The sequence below is a fragment of the Micropterus salmoides genome, unplaced genomic scaffold, assembly GCF_014851395.1.
Source record: "Micropterus salmoides isolate LMB-PRFRI ecotype aquatic unplaced genomic scaffold, ASM1485139v1 Ms_hic_scaffold_11, whole genome shotgun sequence".
In the NCBI taxonomy this organism is placed as follows: domain Eukaryota; kingdom Metazoa; phylum Chordata; class Actinopteri; order Centrarchiformes; family Centrarchidae; genus Micropterus; species Micropterus salmoides.
The window spans coordinates 35,357,772-35,376,632 of NW_024040152.1; the positions used below are offsets into that span (position 1 = coordinate 35,357,772).

General features: G+C 45.3%; 1 protein-coding gene across 1 annotated transcript in view; it reads left to right on the top strand.

The window, feature by feature from the left end:
- Positions 1-8,898, top strand: part of tg (thyroglobulin) — a 34,399-nt gene extending 25,501 nt beyond the window's left edge. Inside the window, exons 35-49 of the mRNA XM_038712388.1 lie at positions 212-291; positions 2,080-2,226; positions 2,316-2,381; positions 3,130-3,264; positions 3,373-3,766; positions 4,423-4,510; positions 4,819-4,972; positions 5,041-5,240; positions 6,155-6,328; positions 6,407-6,544; positions 6,623-6,810; positions 6,927-7,031; positions 7,112-7,252; positions 7,339-7,520; positions 8,706-8,898. Coding sequence (XP_038568316.1) covers positions 212-291; positions 2,080-2,226; positions 2,316-2,381; positions 3,130-3,264; positions 3,373-3,766; positions 4,423-4,510; positions 4,819-4,972; positions 5,041-5,240; positions 6,155-6,328; positions 6,407-6,544; positions 6,623-6,810; positions 6,927-7,031; positions 7,112-7,252; positions 7,339-7,520; positions 8,706-8,806 — 2,293 coding nt within the window. The 3' untranslated portion in view covers positions 8,807-8,898. The remainder of the gene's footprint in view (positions 1-211; positions 292-2,079; positions 2,227-2,315; positions 2,382-3,129; positions 3,265-3,372; positions 3,767-4,422; positions 4,511-4,818; positions 4,973-5,040; positions 5,241-6,154; positions 6,329-6,406; positions 6,545-6,622; positions 6,811-6,926; positions 7,032-7,111; positions 7,253-7,338; positions 7,521-8,705) is intronic.
- The last annotated feature ends 9,963 nt before the right edge of the window (positions 8,899-18,861 follow it).

The following is an 18,861-nucleotide window of genomic DNA, read 5'->3' on the forward strand; positions in this document are numbered from 1 at the left end:
TGTGATACGTGGACGAACCGCTGCACCGCCTGAGCTGTCAGAAAACAGAAGTCTGAGAAACATTTGAGTTATTAAGAGTTTACAGAAACGGAGCGGAGACATACAAGTTATCTTCGTTTGTTGACATTTTGGAGATACGTGGTTTCTTTCCCACAGCATCATGTGACCCGTGTGTGTGTGTGTGTGTGTGTGTGTGTGTGTGTGTGTTCAGGTTCACGGAGTGCGAGCGGCGCTGTGATGAGGATCCTTGTTGCCGCGGTATCGGCTTCGTCCGAGACACCAAGTCACCAGGTAACCATGGTAACCGTGTGTGTGTGTTTTTAAACGCGTCGAGTAACTTTCCTGAGCTGGAAATAAAACGAACTGCATTAAACCATAGAACATATTTACAGCCCAGTAACACAGAAATACTAATACTATAAAACTTTAATTATTCACAGCCTCTTATTTGCTAAAATCCCTGAATTGTCCCGGCCTGTATTTGGGACAGGCCTTTAATTCATTTCGCACAAAACTGAAATAGGCTGCTGTGAAACAGAATATTACTTGATCCGATAATCAAATCAAATACACGTCATTCATTCGATCGAGCTCCGCCAGATGACTTATGAGCTTTTATTTTGAAGGCGTAGTGAAAACAACAACAGGCAGCAGGATGAGAGAAGTTAGCAGACAGAGAGCGACGGACTTCACACGACAGGATTCGTTTTTATGAAAAGCTGTTTTGATTGTTTTGATGGGTGGAGCCTCACAGACTGAAGGAAGATAAATAATCAGGAACGGACACATTCGGACTGAAAGAGCGCTTCAAAGGTAACATGAGGCGGCACGTTTCTCTTGTACCAGGCAGGTTACAGCGGTAAATCTAAATGAATCAGACTCTGGGGCTCGTTGTTTCCATTAAATGAACTGAACGACAGAATTGTGGAGAATCGAACCGATCTAACGAGCTGCCGAGCTGGGATTTTAGAGACGAATCTTAATTAATTAACGGGACAGTTTCTTAGATGGAGCCCGTCTGTAGGTTATAATTAATTCTCCTCAGTGTTTTCACATATTTAGATTGACTATTTTACGTGTCCAAAAAATAGGAAGCCAGGATTAATAACTGAGGAAAAAAAATCCTAGATGAAAGTGTGAAATTTGCAAAAAGAAAAATTGGAAGTTCCCTGAAATTAATATCACAAAAATCACTGCTGTTTTCTTCTGAGTCCACCCGATCCACAGCGAAGTCTCTGAGGTGCAGGATAGCGACTGTGGGCCAAACTCACGAGCTGCTAAATCTGACTGCATAGTTTAATATCACTTTCCAGTGCAGTGCACACAACACAGCAGTGTGTGAGTGTGATGTTGCAGCCTTGCAGAGTGAAGTCATAAATGTGACTATAATGTCAGAGAATATTCAAGTTCTTTACTTGTAGATTAATCTTTAAATTAAATTCTGTCTCGAGTTATTCCCCCTCTCCGCTGGCTCCTTTGTGCAGTCGTACCTTTAAATCATATTACACAGGAAATAGAGATTTGAACTACAATAAGAACACTGGGGAGATAATTAGGCTACAGATTTACTCCATGCGAAGCCAACAAGCCTCCCTGGCTCTGTCGGCCGCCACCGTGTTAGATTTGGCCGTAAACGTGTCTCATATCCTGAAACTATCAACGTGCTTCTACTGGAGAAATACGGAGCATGCGCCGTTGAGAAAACCTCAGTCTACACGGCCGAACACGCCCCTTTCATGAGAACGCGCACCAACTTCAATTACGTTAACACGGACTCAGCTAACCGACATCTGATCCACCGTCGTAGCACCGTTTATCTCCAGTGTAGCAGTTTGTTAACCCTGAGTTTGCTTAGGTTAAATCAATTTATACTTGTTGTTGTTTACTTTTCATAACTAGACAAGTTGTAAAAAAAAAAAAACATTTACATTAATTCATTTAGCTGATGCTTTTATCCAGAGCGACTTACAGCTGCTATACGTGTCAGAGGTCGCACGCCTCTGGAGCAGCGAGGGGTTATGACATGAAGTATTAACGTGTGCGTGTGCGTGTGCGTGCGTGCGTGCGTGTGCGCTGCAGGCGGGCCAGACGTGGTGTGTCTGTCTCTGATCAGTCTCGGGGTTCAGACCTGCGGTGAGGACGACTCGACGACCTGGAGGACTCAGGACTGCAGACCGTCTGTAGTGAAGACTGCGCCGGACCCCTTCGGCTGGTACCAGAAACCAGGTACTGAATACACACAAAGATACACACCGCACATACAAATACACACTGTACACGCCCCCCAGCGAGTAACGTGGCGTGTTTGTGTTCAGTGAATCAGTGGAGCTCCTCTCCTGCTCTCTGTCCTCCGTTCAACCTGCCGCCAACCAGCAACAACGGTGAGCCTGAAAACTGCAATACTACTCTCATTACTACTAATACTGCTAATACTACTACAGTAACCGCTGGAACTACTATGACTGCTACCCTTTACGCTACCGTTATCATTACTGCAACCACTACTACTAACAGTACTACTCATGATACTCTCTCCTACTTTTACTGCTACTTCTACGAGTACTAATACAGCTACTACAAGTACTGCTTCTACTACAACTATCAGCCTAATAATACCACAACTACTAAAAACTACTGCTATGACTTCAACTACTAGTACTGCAGAAAATACTGATGCCTAACTACTAATACTACAGTTTCTACTTCTACGCCTATTAGTAATACTACTACTGTTCCTGATCATGGTTTCTGCTACTACTACTAATAATACTACTAATACTACTACTACTACTACTACTACTAATAATAATACTACTACTACTACTACTACTACTACTACTACTACTACTACTACTAATAATAATACTACTAATAATACTACTACTACTACTACTAATAATACTACTACTAATAATACTACTACTACTAATAATACTACTACTACTATAATATACTACTACTACTACTACTACTACTACTACTACTACTACTACTAATAATAATACTACTACTAATAATAATACTACTACTGTTCCTGATCATGGTTTCTGCTACTACTACTAATAATACTACTAATACTACTACTACTACTAACATTACTTCTAATACTGGAGTATTTGTGTGTCTCAGTGTCTCTGGGTCAGTGGCGTCTCCTCTCCGAGTCATCAGTCCTCGTCGACCCGTCGGTCTCCACGTATGATGTCATCCACGTGAGTCGTGACATCGCTGCCGACCGCGACGAGACGAGGGACTGGTGTCTCCATGGTAACCACCGCTATCGTAACCATAACGTCATCATTCAAGGTTTCTTATCTAGATCAAACTTGAAGTGGTGTCCCCCCCCCCCCCTCCTCTGCTTCCTTCCTGTTTCAGCCTGTCAGGAGGCGGAGTCTTGTGTTGCCGTGTCACTCAGCGAAGTGGAGTCCGCCACTCGCTGTGTCCTCTACCCCGACACCACAGCCTGCGGGTTAAGCTCCGCCCCCAGCTCATCCAGCCCCGCCTCCTACTCCTGCAGGCTGGTCATAAGAGAGCCCGCCACCCAGGTGTACCTGAGGACAGGCGAGCGGTCGGCGTTGGTTACGTCCTTCTCCATCCCGGGTCACGGGACTTTGCAGGGCGCCGCCATTGAAACAGCCGTTGGCTCAGATAGGAAGAAGGTCGTCCAGTTCCTGGGAGTCCCGTACGCCCGTCCACCAATAGGATCCCTCCGCTTTGAGGTGGCTCAGCCGGCCAATTGGACGGGAACCTGGGACGCCACCAAACCCCGGTAACGACACGTCTTCCACCTGTCTGGTGGGCGTTGACAGGTGTAGTAGTCTACAGTTCTGCCAGCGCCCCCTACAGGCTGCGGGGTTCTTGCTTTTCTTAGTTCTATCGGTGGTGGCGTTTGTCCAGAGGGGGGCGCTAGAGGGTCGAGATATTTTGCTTCTATGCTACATTTAAAACCTGTAACGAAGTTAATAGAACACAGTAAATTACCGTGTACAACATTTAAATACTGCTTACACAGTACAGGAATAATAATACAGTAATATTACACACAGTATGAGTACTTTTATTTGTGATACTGTGAGTTATGGCTGGACGAGCCTCTAAATAATGTGTTAGGTTATGTGCTCGCCACAGACTGTCCGCTCCGCCATTTGCTTTCCTTAAGCATTGATTTGACATTTGTGAATAAAAAAAAAGAAAATATTTAATTAATATTTACAGAACAAACCTCGTCAGTGAACTACGAGTGCGAAAAAACAAGAACAAAATAATCAAAGGTAAAACGTTAAATTCATCCTGATTCTAGGTCATATAAGTACGTGTTGCTGATAATAACTTATATATTAGTAACCTTTTGAATGCAGCGCTTCTTCCACCGGATATTACATGATGGAGTCAAAGTCTACACGTCTGTCTCTCTTTGTCCTTCAGTCCCAGTTGTATCCAGCCAGGTGACGTAGAGTCTGCAGCCTCCGGTGAGGACTGTCTCTACCTGAACATCTTCACTCCTGCTGCTCAGGTGAGTCCTGAAATGTGTCATTCTGCATAACGAGTCCTTCCATGTTGTGTTCCTGCAGGAAGCAAAGTGAATGTTCTAGGGTCGGGGACGTTAACGCAGTTTTTATCATCATTATTTTGAAAGTCCGTTGCTTGCTGGCTCTGAAGCGCAGGCGCGGTCGTCGACTCACAACGCTCTGCACAGAGATGCATGCTGGTTTTTCTGTCTGTCTGTTTCATCACTTTGCTTTCTCAGTGAACACAGTAAGTTTTGTTTGATGCTAAAATCTTTGTACTTTCCTAATTTATAACGTGTGTGTGTGTGTGAAGCAGAGGGGGCGTGTCCCAGTCCTGGTTTTCTTCTTCAACCCTTCGGCCAATCAGAGCCCAGGACTGCTGGATGGCTCCACCCTCGCCGCTGTGGGTAATATAGTCGTGGTGACGGCGAGCTACAGAACCGCCGCGCTGGGATTCCTGAGTACCGGTACGTACTGTGTGAATGTATGTGTCTGTATATGTATATAAGTACTCGCTCTAAATCTCTGGCTGTAGGTTCGTCAGGTCTCCATGGTGACTACGGTCTGTCGGACCAGGAGGCCGCGCTTCGTTGGGTTAACGCCCACATCTCTCTGGTGGGCGGAGACAACAGGAGCGTGACCGTGGGGGCGGAGCGACGTGGTGCTGACATCACCAGCCTTCATCTCCTCTCCTCCTCCTCCTCCCCTCCTCTGTTCCAGCGTTTGATGCTGATGGTGAGAAACGCCTCCACCAATCAGTGTGAATGCTGACGCAGTAGTGGACGTAGTAAAGACGTCGTGTTAGCAGTAGAAAAGATTCTAGTACTCGTAGCCAATACTGCTGCAGTGTTTCCCACACGTAGGCTTTACTTGGGCGGGACGCTCGGCACATCCTCTCGCTCGCTCTCTCTCTCTCTCTTTCTCGCAAACAGACAACAGACCCGTCTGCGAATTAAATCATGAAACAACGCTGCACAAATCTGTTCAACACAACGCTGTCGGTGTCGGAGACCCGTCTGACTTTCGCCGACTTGATAGATAGGGGAATAAAAACAGCGCCGTCAAGTCAGACACAATCTGCCTCCGGTTGACCGTGTGAGCTTAGAACAATGATCAGGCCGTGCTTCCACGAGGTCTAGTGACGTTTTGCACTGAATTCTGCATGCCTGCCGTGAATTGGATACACCTCGAGGTGAAGGCAAATATCAGTAGGTAGCCTACAACATCTGTTTAGCCCAATACTACAATTCAGTTCTTAAGTGCAATAATATATTAATGTTCATAAAATATATACTGATCATTTAGCACTGTTGATGAACCCCACAAACAGTATAGCGTTTAAAAGCAAAACTTTAATGCATTTTCAGGCCTGTGACAGTCGCCCCCCCCGCCACAGTTACGCTGTCCATCTGTGGGAAACACTGGTCTTTATGACTACTACTAATCCCACAGTCTGAAGTCCCAGTACTACTAATTACTACAACTACTACTAGTCTATATTACCACTACTGCAGCCAACTACTAGAATCTTTTCTACTACTGTAACTACAACCAGTACAACTACTACAGCTGCAATCTGCTAGTCTGTATTACTACTACAGTATTTAAAGGTTCCTGACGGCGGCTGCATGTCGTCGTTCTTCCTGCAGGGCGGTTCTGTCTTTTCCCCGTCGCTGCTTCAGACTCCGTCCACCTCCAGGCGTCAGGCGGTCGATCTGGCCAAAGAGCTCGGCTGTGTGACCTCTGACCCCACCGACGACGACAAGACTGCCGCCTGCCTCAGAGCGACGCCTGTGCACACGCTCAACGCCGCTCAGACCAAGGTACAGTTTAACAACCGGGACGTGTTAAGATCTGAAAGTCCAGGTCCCAACATGTCTGCTCTGTCCCGTGTGTCGCAGCTGTTGGCGGTCAGCGGCCCGTTTCAGTCCTGGTCTCCGGTCCTTCGGTCCGTCCCGCAGTCGTCCTTCCGCAGAGTCGACCTGCTGCTGGGAACGTCCGAACACGACGGTCTGATCAGCAGAGCTCGCAGGATAAAGGTCAGAGGTCACGCTGCAGCGCCACGCTCCTGTGAACCAGGAACTGGGTAAAAGTTTTATTTTCTCGTGTGCGTTCAGGACTTCGAGGCTCTGCAGGGTCGAGCTGACGGTAAAACAGCGTTCTACGAGGCTCTGAGTCGCTCGCTGGGTGGAGCCACAGGAAATGACCTGCTGAAAGAGGCGGCGGCCTGGTTCTACTCTCTGGACCACAGTCCCTCAGCTGCTGGATACAACCTGTTCTCCAGAGCGCTCAACAACGCCACCAGGTCGGACAGTCCGCCAGTTCATGTCTGTACATTAGAGTCAAACAGGAGCTCCAGGCCTGCTGACCGCAGCCTGAACAGCAGAATAAAAAGGGAGAAATAACCTGTGTGTGTTGCAGAGACCTGTTCGTCATCTGTCCCAGCCTGCAGATGGCTAGCCACTGGGCTAACAGCAAAGCCAACGTCTTCCTGTACCACCAACCCGCCACCAGCTCTTCCAACAGGTACTGAGCGTTTCCCTGGAAACACTGACACGCCTGCACAACACTGATGAGTAACTCCTGTGGTTTTTATATCTGGACAGGGCGGACGTGTTCGTCCCTCTGGATGTTCAGTTTGTCTTCGGGTCTCCTCATCATCCGACGAGCTCTCAGCGTTTCACTTCCACTGACCGGCGCCTCTCTCTGGCCGTGATGACCTACGTCTCCAGCTTCATCCGGACCGGGTCAGATAAACACACCGAGCTACACGTTTAATGAGATCACCAAATGAGCCGGCGTCGTTCATAACCAAGTCATTGTTCCCCTTCAGGAACCCGAACCCGTCACGTGTGTGGCCGGCGTCTGCGCTGCCCCGCTGGCAGCAGGTCCTGTCCTCTGAGGCTCCGCCCACCTACCTGGAGCTAAGCCCCGCCCTTCGACACCAGCGGGGTCTGAGTCAGAGCTCCTGCTCCTTCTGGAACCAACTGGGAACCAGACTGACCCGTCTGAGCGGTGAGAGAACGTCATGATTATCTCCATTAAAGTCTCATCTGCTAAACTCCTTTTCATAAATGTTGAGTTGAAATGACTCGTAGATACAAAGAGATTTGAATCCGTGCAGTAGCAACGTATTCCTTCGGGGGTAGTTGTGCAGGGGACTCCTGGTGACCCCCTTTTGTTTTCAACAGGAAACTGAAGTTTCACTCTGCAAACTCGTGTGAGTCAGAGTAACATTAGAAAATAAATTCTTGCTAGCAGCTCCTCTACGTACAGAACAAGCTCCTCGCCCTCAGTTTCTTCTGGTGTTTGCAGAGCGAAACTTCAGTTTCCTGTTAAACTTGTTCTTGTTGTCATGGAAAAGATCCCTACAAGAGGCACTTTGTGTGGACACTAGGGGTGTAACGGTACATGTATTCATACCGGACCGTTTCACATGTGCACCGAACGCAGTCTTTAACGTCAGATTAGGCTTGTTTTGTGTGTGGAACATGCGTAAATTGCGAGTTTCCACACAGACACATTAAGTGGCGGACCAACTCTCCGCTTTGCAGTGCTACACAAACAGCTGCTTTAGCCCCGCCTCTTGCTAACTAGTGACTTAAGCATCACGGCCAGAGCTTTAAGACCCTCCTTATTTGTTAAGGTCTTCTGTTTGGGAAAACTTCAGTTTCCAGTGAAATACAACAACGGACAAGTCGATGAGACGAAAGCAGCGGGCCGACATTTCTCAGCAGTGATCGGGTTTGTTTCTGGCAACACGTCAAACTTGCTTAACTCACTAATGGTGTCACACGAAGGAGAACGTCACTGCAACATAACGAGCAGAGTGCAAACGCCTTTCAGCATTTAAACTGACTTTTATCTGAGCAGGCCTTCAAGCTGACCTGAAAATAAACCGAACCGTTACTTCAAAACCAGCGTACGTACTGAACCGAGATTTTTGTGTACCGTTACACCCCTAGTGGACGCCATTTTGACGAAGGAATACACGAAGGAATACACCAGTTCAGCTGCACAGATTCAAAACTTTTTGTACCTAAGAGTCATTTCAACTCCAACATGTGTGAAAACAGAGCTAAGGTTTAAAAATACAGAAATAATCCTTCAATGTAAAATTGACATAATATTTAAACTCAATAAGCCTGTCTGCGAGTTATTTTGGGGCCACAGTTTGAAAAAAAGTTTGACTCTCTCCAGGTGAGTCGGGGGCGGAGCCTGTCCAGCCTTCGTTGACCGCTGAGCTCCCAGTGGCTGCACCGTCCAGCCAATCACAGACTGAGAAAGACGCCTACAGCTAAAGTGTCGACATCACAGGTTCCCGCCTCCAGATGGTTTGATCCTAAACAGCCGCTGTCAAATTAATCACCAATAAAAAGCATTTTAAACTCTCTCTGCTGTTTTGTCTCTGTGATCCGAACATGAACCGCAGTCTGGGCCGACTACGGTGGCCCTGAGCGCTCAATGAAACTTTAAGAAAACAAGCAAATAAACTAAACGTCTTCATTAAAATGACGGCTTGTGAGAAGCATTCAGGAAAAAAGGCTGCAAATTGAGAAATCACAACCAAGGATGTCACGTGAACTGATGCCACCGTACCAAAATTCTCAAGACATGTCGGGGGCTGTATTATATATATATTTTTTAAAGGTACCGGCGATCCAGAGAGCTCCGCCTCGATTTCTCCCAGTTGGAGAGACATTTCACAGTTTGATCGCATACACAACATAAGCAGAAAGATTCCAGTTATTTAAGATTGTTTATAGCTGAATACCAATTCAAATCTGAATGATGTCGTGTTCGATGTTTCTCTCTAGTCGCAGTGTCGTTGGGGCCCGAGCATGAACCGTGCGAGGTCCCTATTGAAACTGAAGGGATTTTTTTTCTTTTTCTGCAAAGTAACCTCAATTTTGGGGGCCTAAACATTAGTGTTGTAGTCGAGACCGAGACAAGACCAAGGGAGGGCGAGACCAAGACCAGTTCTATAAAATGTGGATCATAGGTAGCTCTCAAATTGATCTGAAAGATCCACATTCCCATTAAAACACCCACATACATATGGGCGACTGTGGCGGTAGATGTATGAAAGCGCTTTGAGTGGTCAAAGACTAGAAAGGCTGAAATCAACGTAAGCGTCGCAGGGAGGGGTCATTAATTAGGGTTATTGGTTGCATTTGAAGCAATATGTTTATCAAAGTTAGGATGTTCACAAATCAGACAATGCAAAAGCAATTTATTGATATTCCCAAAGTTACGGTCTTGAAATAAAATCCCGAGTCAGAGACAACACCATCAAAAAGTGGTCTTAAGACCGGTCTCGAGTACTACATCCCTAAAAAAACATACTCAAAGACTCACCAAACTAAATTCAGACGTGGCGAAAGATTTCGTATTTTATGGGTTTCGTGCATTGGGCGTGGCAAAATGGCTCGCTAGCGCCCCCTGCAGAGCAGCCCCCGGACAAAGTTTCACCTACATGTACGAAATTCCTTTGACACATGCATCATGTCCAGACGTACAAAAAAGCCTCTTGGGGCCCCTGCCTAAATCAAACAGGAAGTCGGCCATTTTGTATTTAATGGTAATTTTTGGCGATTTACGCACTTTGTACTTTAACGAACTCCTCCTAGAGTTTTAGTCTGATCAACTTCAAATTTTCGCTGTGCCTTCTAAACCTACTGACGATTAAAAGTTATTCAAACAGTTATTACAAGTCGACCACTTTGCCCGTGGCGTGTCATCAAAAATTGTTGATTCGCCATGAAACAGGAAGTTGTTATAACTAAGTGTAACAATAGTCCTGCTCTGAACGCATCCACATGCCAGTAGTCACCCAAAGTCACAGCGCCACCTGCTGGCAACAGGAAGTAACACGATTTACGCTGTAATGTACTACTTCTAGCAGGTTGGACGCATCAACTTCAAAACTGTCCCAGAAAACCCTTAACACATTGATGAGGCCATGATGTAAAACTTTTGAGTTTTCGGTTAACAGCGTGGTAGTGGTATGGCGCCGGAGTCCCAAGCTTCGCCATGACACAGGAAGTTGTTGTAACTTAACTGTACATGCTCAACTCTGTACCAGAGTTTACACGTTTGATGAGAGTCCTGACCTGAACACATGTACAAGACAACATTCACCCAAAGTCATAGCGCCACCTACTGGCAACAGGAAGTGACCTTCAACAAAGCAGCCCCCACAGCACGTTTTACCTACATGTATGAAATTTCTGTGGCACATGTATCATGTCCAGACTGTTAGAGCTCCAGAATGTGCAACAGCCGCCTCACACCTCGACGCGCTACACGTGCGAGGGCCCGCCCAACGCTGCTTGCAGCTTTAATTTTCTGAATGTTTTCTTTAAACATATTGAGCTCTCAAGGCCACCGTACATCAATCACCAACATGGAGGAACGACGCTGCGACAGAACAAGATCAGATCTCTGCGTGGGAATGTTTCACGAATAAGGCTGACTGATTGATATGAGAGAAGTGTGTGGCGAATGTTTACCTTGATTGACAGGTGTCTCAGCTCCGCCCTCTGCGTGTCAGCTCACAGAAAGACGGATCAAATGACGAATGAAAAACTCGCTGATCCAAATGAAATCTGAAGGAAGAAAAAAAAAAAAAAAAAAGACAATAAGCTACAACTTTTACTTCTAAACAGCCTGGTGTCTCAGATTTGATTATTAATTACAATCTAGACGCCTCTCAGCTGACACAAAGATTAGCAGGTCCTGGTTTGGACGGTTAGGAGAGGAGCATGACAAATAAATAACTTTAAATAACACACTGTGACCACAGAGTGGAGCTCTGCTGATGGGACGGGCCAGCCCCTCCCCTCCCTCCTCCACCTGTGCGCAGGTGAGGCCGGTGTATAAAGGAGTCTTTCTCTGCATGGAAACAGACTCCAGCCGCCGCTCACACTGGGATCTTTGTCACAAACTGTCGGATTTCCTGCAGAAAGATGGAGACGCTGCTCGCACTCTGGATCGCTCTCGCCGTCAGCGCCTCAGGTGAGACAAATACTCTCCTCTCACCTGCTGCTTTTTATATTTATACTCATTTTAAACTAAGTTTGTTTCACTGGGGCTCAGAGAACAACAAATACATTTCCACATGACAAAAGAGTAGAGAAGAGTATTTTCCCCTCACTTTACAGACGGACTGTGGAGGGAAAAACACCTGAGGGGGTTTTCTAAAGAGGAGGTCCAGCAGGAGAGGTCCGGTATATCTGGTTTAGAGCTCTCTAATGATTCAGTTCAGTGTTTATTAAGATTACCCGATTAAAAAGTCTATTAAATGTCAGAAAACGTTGAAAAATGTTAGTTTTTAATCCATTAAACTAATTTATGTATTAAGATTATTATTTATCCAAAGAAAATTTCAAAAACATGTCTCATTAATATTTTATGCAATCATCCTGAAAGAGACACATTCAGCTGGAATAATGATAATAGAAGCATATTTTACAATGAGTCTAAACATCACTGCTGTGTTATGACGACAACATTAACAGACCGTGTGTGTCAGATGCTGATCAGAAAAATCTTGGACCTCAGAATCAGAAAGATTACTGTGACAGATTCATTTAAATACTGTGAGTCTGAAGTGGAGAATTAGGATTTTTACTGAAGTACTAAAGACTTAAACATGACATGGATTTATTTCCACACTGAGTAACATGCAGTAAGATAATCACTGGTTCATGTTTCTGCATCAGTGTGGGGCAAAGAAAATAAAGAGCTGCAACAATTAGTTGTCAACTATTAAATTAATCAATTACTTATTCTCTGAGACTTGCTTGTTAAATGTGATAATGTTCTAGTTTATTTCCTCCTCTGTGACAGTAAACTGAATATTTTTGGGTCTTGGACAAACCAAGACTTTTGAGGACGCTTGTGCCAAACAACTCATCGATTAATCTAGAAAATAAATCGACAGATTAAAGTGGTTGCAGCTCTAACTGTAGCAGCAGTCTGTAAATAAACAGAACATGTCAATCGGCCGAACGTTAAACAGGCAGGATAAGCAGGATTTGAGGCACTGACTTGCTGCCCTCTTGACAAAGCGTGCCAGGAAGATCTTGCGCCGAGTTATCGGGCCTGTCTAAAACACTCCGGTACCTAGGATGTTCGTAGGCGAAGTTCTTCTTTAGCTGCGGCTCGTTTCTCTGGGGGAATCCCTGCTTAGACCGGGTGCAGAACTTTATTGAGAGACACCAACGCCAAATCTGCTTATTTCCGTTTGACACCATCGAAGACGTCGATGAATCACCACAGCCCTACTTGTTTGATCTGACCAACAGCACAAACCAAGAGAGCTGGTTGAATGAATAAAATGTAAATGTTACTCATTTAGCTGACGCTAAGAGCTGCTAGGTCACATTGCAGAAGTGGAGGCGAGAGATAACCGTGGCCTGGACCAGAAGCTGGTTGGCGTGCTGAGTGAGGTAGATGTTGTATAGAGCAAAGCTGCACGACGGCAGAAACAACATGGTCTGACCTTAGGGCCTCTGTCACAGACAACAAAGCCATTTCAGAGAGTGGCCACTCTTAAAGCCAGACTGATAACAGTACGGATCTAGGAGGTCATTCAGTGAAAGGAATTCTGAGACCTGTTTGAAGACTCCATTCGATAGCTTCGGATTGAAATGATAAAAGTGGAACTGACCCATTGTTCTCAACTTGAGTAAGGTTGATAGAAGTAAATATAGTTTAATCTGGCATCCTCAGCACTGCTCCATTAAATATAGTTTATTTCTGTTTACCATTCTGTGATTGCTTTTGTATTGCTGCACATTGTCTGAAGAAGGGATTTCACTTTACAACCTGTTATGTCACAGATAAACCTTCCTTCTACCTTCAGCCTTTATGCCAAGCTGAGCTCACCAGCTCATTAATTATCACCATGTTTTCTAATTCACTTTCTGTTGATGATCAGAAATGTTTTCTTCTTCTTCCTCATTCCTTAGTGTCCTCCAACACGACTCCTGTAGCCGTTATGACCAGTCACACGACGACACCACACGGCTCCACCAGACTGCCCAGTGACCACACGACGACACCACACGGCTCCACCGCCACCAGTCTGCCCAGTGACCACACGACGACACCACACGGCTCCACCGCCACCAGTCTGCCCAGTGACCACACGACGACACCACACGGCTCCACCGCCACCAGTCTGCCCAGTGACCACACGACGACACACACGGCTCCACCGCCACCAGTCTGCCCAGTGACCACACGACGACACCACACGGCTCCACCGCCACCAGTCTGCCCAGTGACCACACGACGACACCACACGGCTCCACCGCCACCAGTCTGCCCAGTGACCACACACGACACCACACGGCTCCACCACCACCAGTCTGCCCAGTGACCACACGACGACACCACACGGCTCCACCGCCACCAGTCTGCCCAGTGACCACACGACGACACCACACGGCTCCACCGCCACCAGTCTGCCCAGTGACCACACGACGACACCACACGGCTCCACCGCCACCAGTCTGCCCAGTGACCACACAACTACACCACACGGCTCCACCACCACCAGTCTGCCCAGTGACCACACAACTACACCACACGGCTCCACCACCACCAGACTGCCCAGTGACCACACACTACACCACACGGCTCCACCAGTCTGCCCAGTGACCACACGACGACACCACACGGCTCCACCAGTCTGCCCAGTGACCACACAACTACACCACACCGCTCCACCACCACCAGTCTGCCCAGTGACCACACAGTAACACATGGATCCACCAGCGCAACAACCCGCAGCTCACCTGTTTCTGTTTCCCCAAATAATCCAATCACATCAGAGAGTACGAGCTCGCCGCCGGCCCCGCCACCAACCTCGGCCAGCGACGGTGTTCCTGGGTGGGGAATCGCTCTGCTGGTGCTTGCTGCTCTGCTTCTGCTGCTGATGATCCTGTTGCTGATCGGACTGGTGAGTCTCACAACCCAGAACAGGCGGAACATGGTTAGCTTAGCATCAAGGCTGGAGACAGATATCTGAGCAGGTCAGCGAATATGCAAACAGAGTCTTCTTTTCCAGCTCCAGCTAACAAAGTGAGTTTTGTTCCTCTGCAGCTGGTGTGGTGCTGCTGCTTCAGGGGGCACAACAACAGCTTCAGTCCCTACGACCTCAGAGACGACATCCCTCTGTACACCACACATGGCCGCTTCGAAGGACCCAATGGGAGACAATTTGTAAGTCAAACGCCTCTAAATTTACAGTCGCAGGAAAAAGTATGTGAACCCTTTGGAATCACCTGGATTTCTCCATAAATTGGTCATAAAATTTGATCTGATCTTCATCAACAATAGACAATCACAGTCTGCTTAAACTAATACCACACAAACAATTATATGTGTTTGTGTTGTTACTGAACACAATGTGTTAACATTCCTTGGACTTAATAACTGGTTGACCCTCCTTGGCAGCAATAACCTGCAGATCAAACCTGAACAACGGTCAGGAGGAATTCTGGACCATTAATCTTTACAAATCTGTTTCAGTTCAGCAATATTCTTGGGATGTCTGGTGTGAATCGCTCTCTTGAGGTCATGCCCCGGCATCTCAATCGGGTTGAGTTCAGGACTCTGACTAGGCCACTCCAGAAGGTGTATTTTTTTTTTTCCTGAAGCCATTCTGTTGTTGATTTACTTATGTGTTAATTTTTCCATCCAGGACCTGTGGCAGCAAAGCAGCGACAAACCATGATGCCCCCTCCACCATACTGCACAGTTGGGATGAGGTTTTGATGTTGGTGTGCTGTGCTTTTTTCCTCCACACATAGGGTTGTGTTCCTTCCAAACAACTCAACTTTGGCTTAATCTGTCATTAGTGCTGTGAAACATCCAGGTGCTCTTTTGCAAACTTGACATTCACCAATGTTTTTTTTTTGGACAGCAGTGGCTTCCTCTGTGGTGTCCTCCCATGAACTCCATTCTTGTTTAGTGTTAGACGTATCGTAGAGTCGTCAACAGAGATTCATGCAAGTCAACAATTCTTTATCTTAGGTCTTCTGAGAGCTCTTTGGTTCGAGGCATGGTTAACATCAGGCAATGCTTCTTGAGAATAGCAAAATTAGAATTGGTGGGTGTTTTTTTATTGGGCAGGGCAGCTCTAATAATAACTAAGACAGAACAACAAAAGGTCATTCTGAATTGAATGCCTTAGTAATGAAATAAAGTGTCCAGAGAGAGAGCATTTCGGATCTCTGTGGGATGGAGTTCCAGAGTGTGGGCGCTGAAGGCTCTGTCCCTAAATCTAACCAACACCTTCAATCTCATCTCATTGATTGGACTCCAGGTTGGCTGACTCCTGACTCCAACTAGCTTTTGAAGAAGTCATTAGCCTAGGGGTTCGCCACATACTTTTCCCACCCTTCACGGTGAATGTTCATAAGGTGTGTTCAATAAAAACATGAAAACATATAATTGTTTGTGTGGTATTAGTTTAAGCAGACCGTGTTTGTGTAGTTTTGTGACTCAGATGAAGATCAGATCACATTTTATGACCAATTTATGCAGAAATCCAGGTGATTCCAAAGACATACATACTTTTTCCTGCAACTTTATGAGGATATATCACAAGTGTTTTAGTCTAACGTCCTCACAGGGACACATCACAAGGCTAGAGACCTAGTAAGGACAGTGTTTGGTCCTGTTAAAGACACATGAAGCCAGATGTCCTCACAGGGACAGAGGGCAGAGTGTGCTGTTGTGTCTTTGTGTGCGGTAACGTGATGCCTGGGAAAGAATCTCTGTCCTGCAGCAGAGCAGTTCATCCATTTACATTAATGCAATCACAGTGAGCTGGTTCTGGTCTCAACAGAGGCAGCAGAATAAACTCCTGCTCCACGTCAGCTGTTAATCTGCAGGGCAGCAGGACCACGTAGAGGACAGAGTGCTCGTTCAGTACAAAGAAAATCATTAAAAATGGCTTTAACACGGACCAGGATAAGTGTAGCAGGGGTGTGTGTTTGCTGCGTGAGATATCAGCATTCTGTACACGGGTGTGGCGAGCGTCAGATCTGGATGGGTGTGTATCGGCTCGGGGAGGTTATTGTGAAAGTTATTCAGCTGTGGTAAGTTTTTATTCATATAGAGCCGAAAGAAAGTTATCTCATAGCACTTTAATAAGTCACAGTCAATATTTACACAGGGAACGTGGACAAATAAAGGTAACACCTCAAATGTAACGTTACTGTCACAATGAGAACAAGAAAACAAACACAAACTGGGCAGCGGTCCAAGTGTTTGGTGACTTTAGCTGTATGTTTTCACCTTAAGGCGAGACGCTGCAGGTGAACAGGGTAAAAAATGTTACTAACAGACAATATTCTTTTGTATTACAGGTTTTCTGACATGTTATGTTTAAATATGCAAATGAGGCATAATCTAATGAAATATGGGTTAATTTGCATATATTTCAAGAACATAAATCTGAACTAAGTCAGGTTCAAAATTATTGTTTTATTTTGTCGACACATTAGCCTCAAATATTTTTACAGAGGGGATTTTAAATCTCTCTTTTTATTATTTTATAAATCAGAAAATATTGTCAACAGGCATTAAAAAATATATTTTCGACCAGTTTTTGAGAATAAAATGTTCTATAAATCGGGCTGTGAATGACACATGAAGAAACCTTCAGAATATAGTCAGGAATAAATCTGGAGTGTTTGGTGTGATTTCAGGCTCAGAGGGAAAAAGGCCTTTAAATATATGCATTGTAAAATTCCATATTTTTACTGAAAAAAAATCAATATTTACAGAACCAATATCTAATCGAATCCTTAACAACAAATATTAGTATTAATTAATTAATAGAACATTTAAAACACATCAACGGGTACAAAAGGAAATGACCATATTTGGATCGGACAGCGTTGCGCTTTCCAACGGGGATGATACGGTGCAGACAGCGAGAGGACATGTAGCGTTAGAAAGTTAACTTTAGGAGAAATCTACAGACACACAGAGACAAGATGCAGGAAAATAAACTGCTAAATGTATATTTTGGATGTTTTCTTTCCACTAGTCTGAAAGAAGAAGCAAAGTAGACCCAAATCTCTAAACTGACCAGTGCGTTAAACAATGTTTTTAGCCACCGTGACTCGCCTTAAAGCAACAGACCAACATTTTAGGAAATTTTCTTGTCAGGTGCAGGCATGCAAACTGGTCAGGAGTAAAAAAGGTGAGAAGGATACCCAAGCAGAGAAACACACAGAGACAGTGCTCTGTTTTTAAGCTATCATGTTGTAGGCTACAAGCAAATAACCCTAACCATTAGCCATGCAAAGAACTGCCAAGTAGCACATCTCGATAGGTAGCATATATCGACAGAGCTTTGAGCTCCGGTAGACTGTGGTGCTGCAGCGTTGTTAACAGAGGAGCTGCGGCACGCTGCTTATTTAATCAGGGTTCCCGCTCTTTTCAAAAGATCATTTTCAGGGATGATCCTGCTGGTATGACAGACCGTCACACACAAGTATGTTCCTCTCTGCAGAAGTCTGATTTTAAAGACGTGCAGTCTGTGGCTCTAACTTATCTCATTACAAATTATCCTTGTCTTGTTTTAATGCTATTTGTATTTTTTATAATATTGCCATTTTACTTTTTTGCTTCTTTTGGAAAGCCCTTTGAGTGGCAAGTGCTTTTCTTATGAATTATAATTTAACCACTGCTGCTTGAACACCATTAACTGATCAAATATTAAGCTGCTCTTTTGCCTGCTAACAAATCCCAGCGTTCTGTTGAACCTTAGCTTCCTAACATCTCTGTGGTCCTGAGCCCAAATGCAGTAGAACGGTACCAAAACTTATTTATTATTATTATTGATTCACATGCAGCTGGGCTCCATTCACTGTTCAGCTTTCTCAGCCACACCCAACACATGTGAAACCATCGCTCCGAGCCAGAATGTAAACACAGACTTTAACCCGTTTACCCAATTTAACAGTATTCAACCGTTAAAATCAGTGTTGTAAAACTAATAAAAACTACTGGCAGTGACTAATATTTACATTTGGATGATAATGCAACTCACAGAGTTTCAGTCACTTGAATTAATCATCTGAACTTTGCCACCATGTGACCCGACTCGGGTGTGTTCAGAGCGCTGCTGCAACATAATGTTCAGGTAATTTTCCAGGACAACACGAGATTAAAAAGAAATAAAAAAGATTCAGTGTTTAGCCGAGCGTAGCACAAAGTCTGGCAGCAGGAGGAAACTGCTAGAAAGAGAAAAACATAAAACGAATTCCAACAACTTCAACACAAATAAGCAAACTGTTGTTTTACAGCAAATATTTGCTCTGCGCTC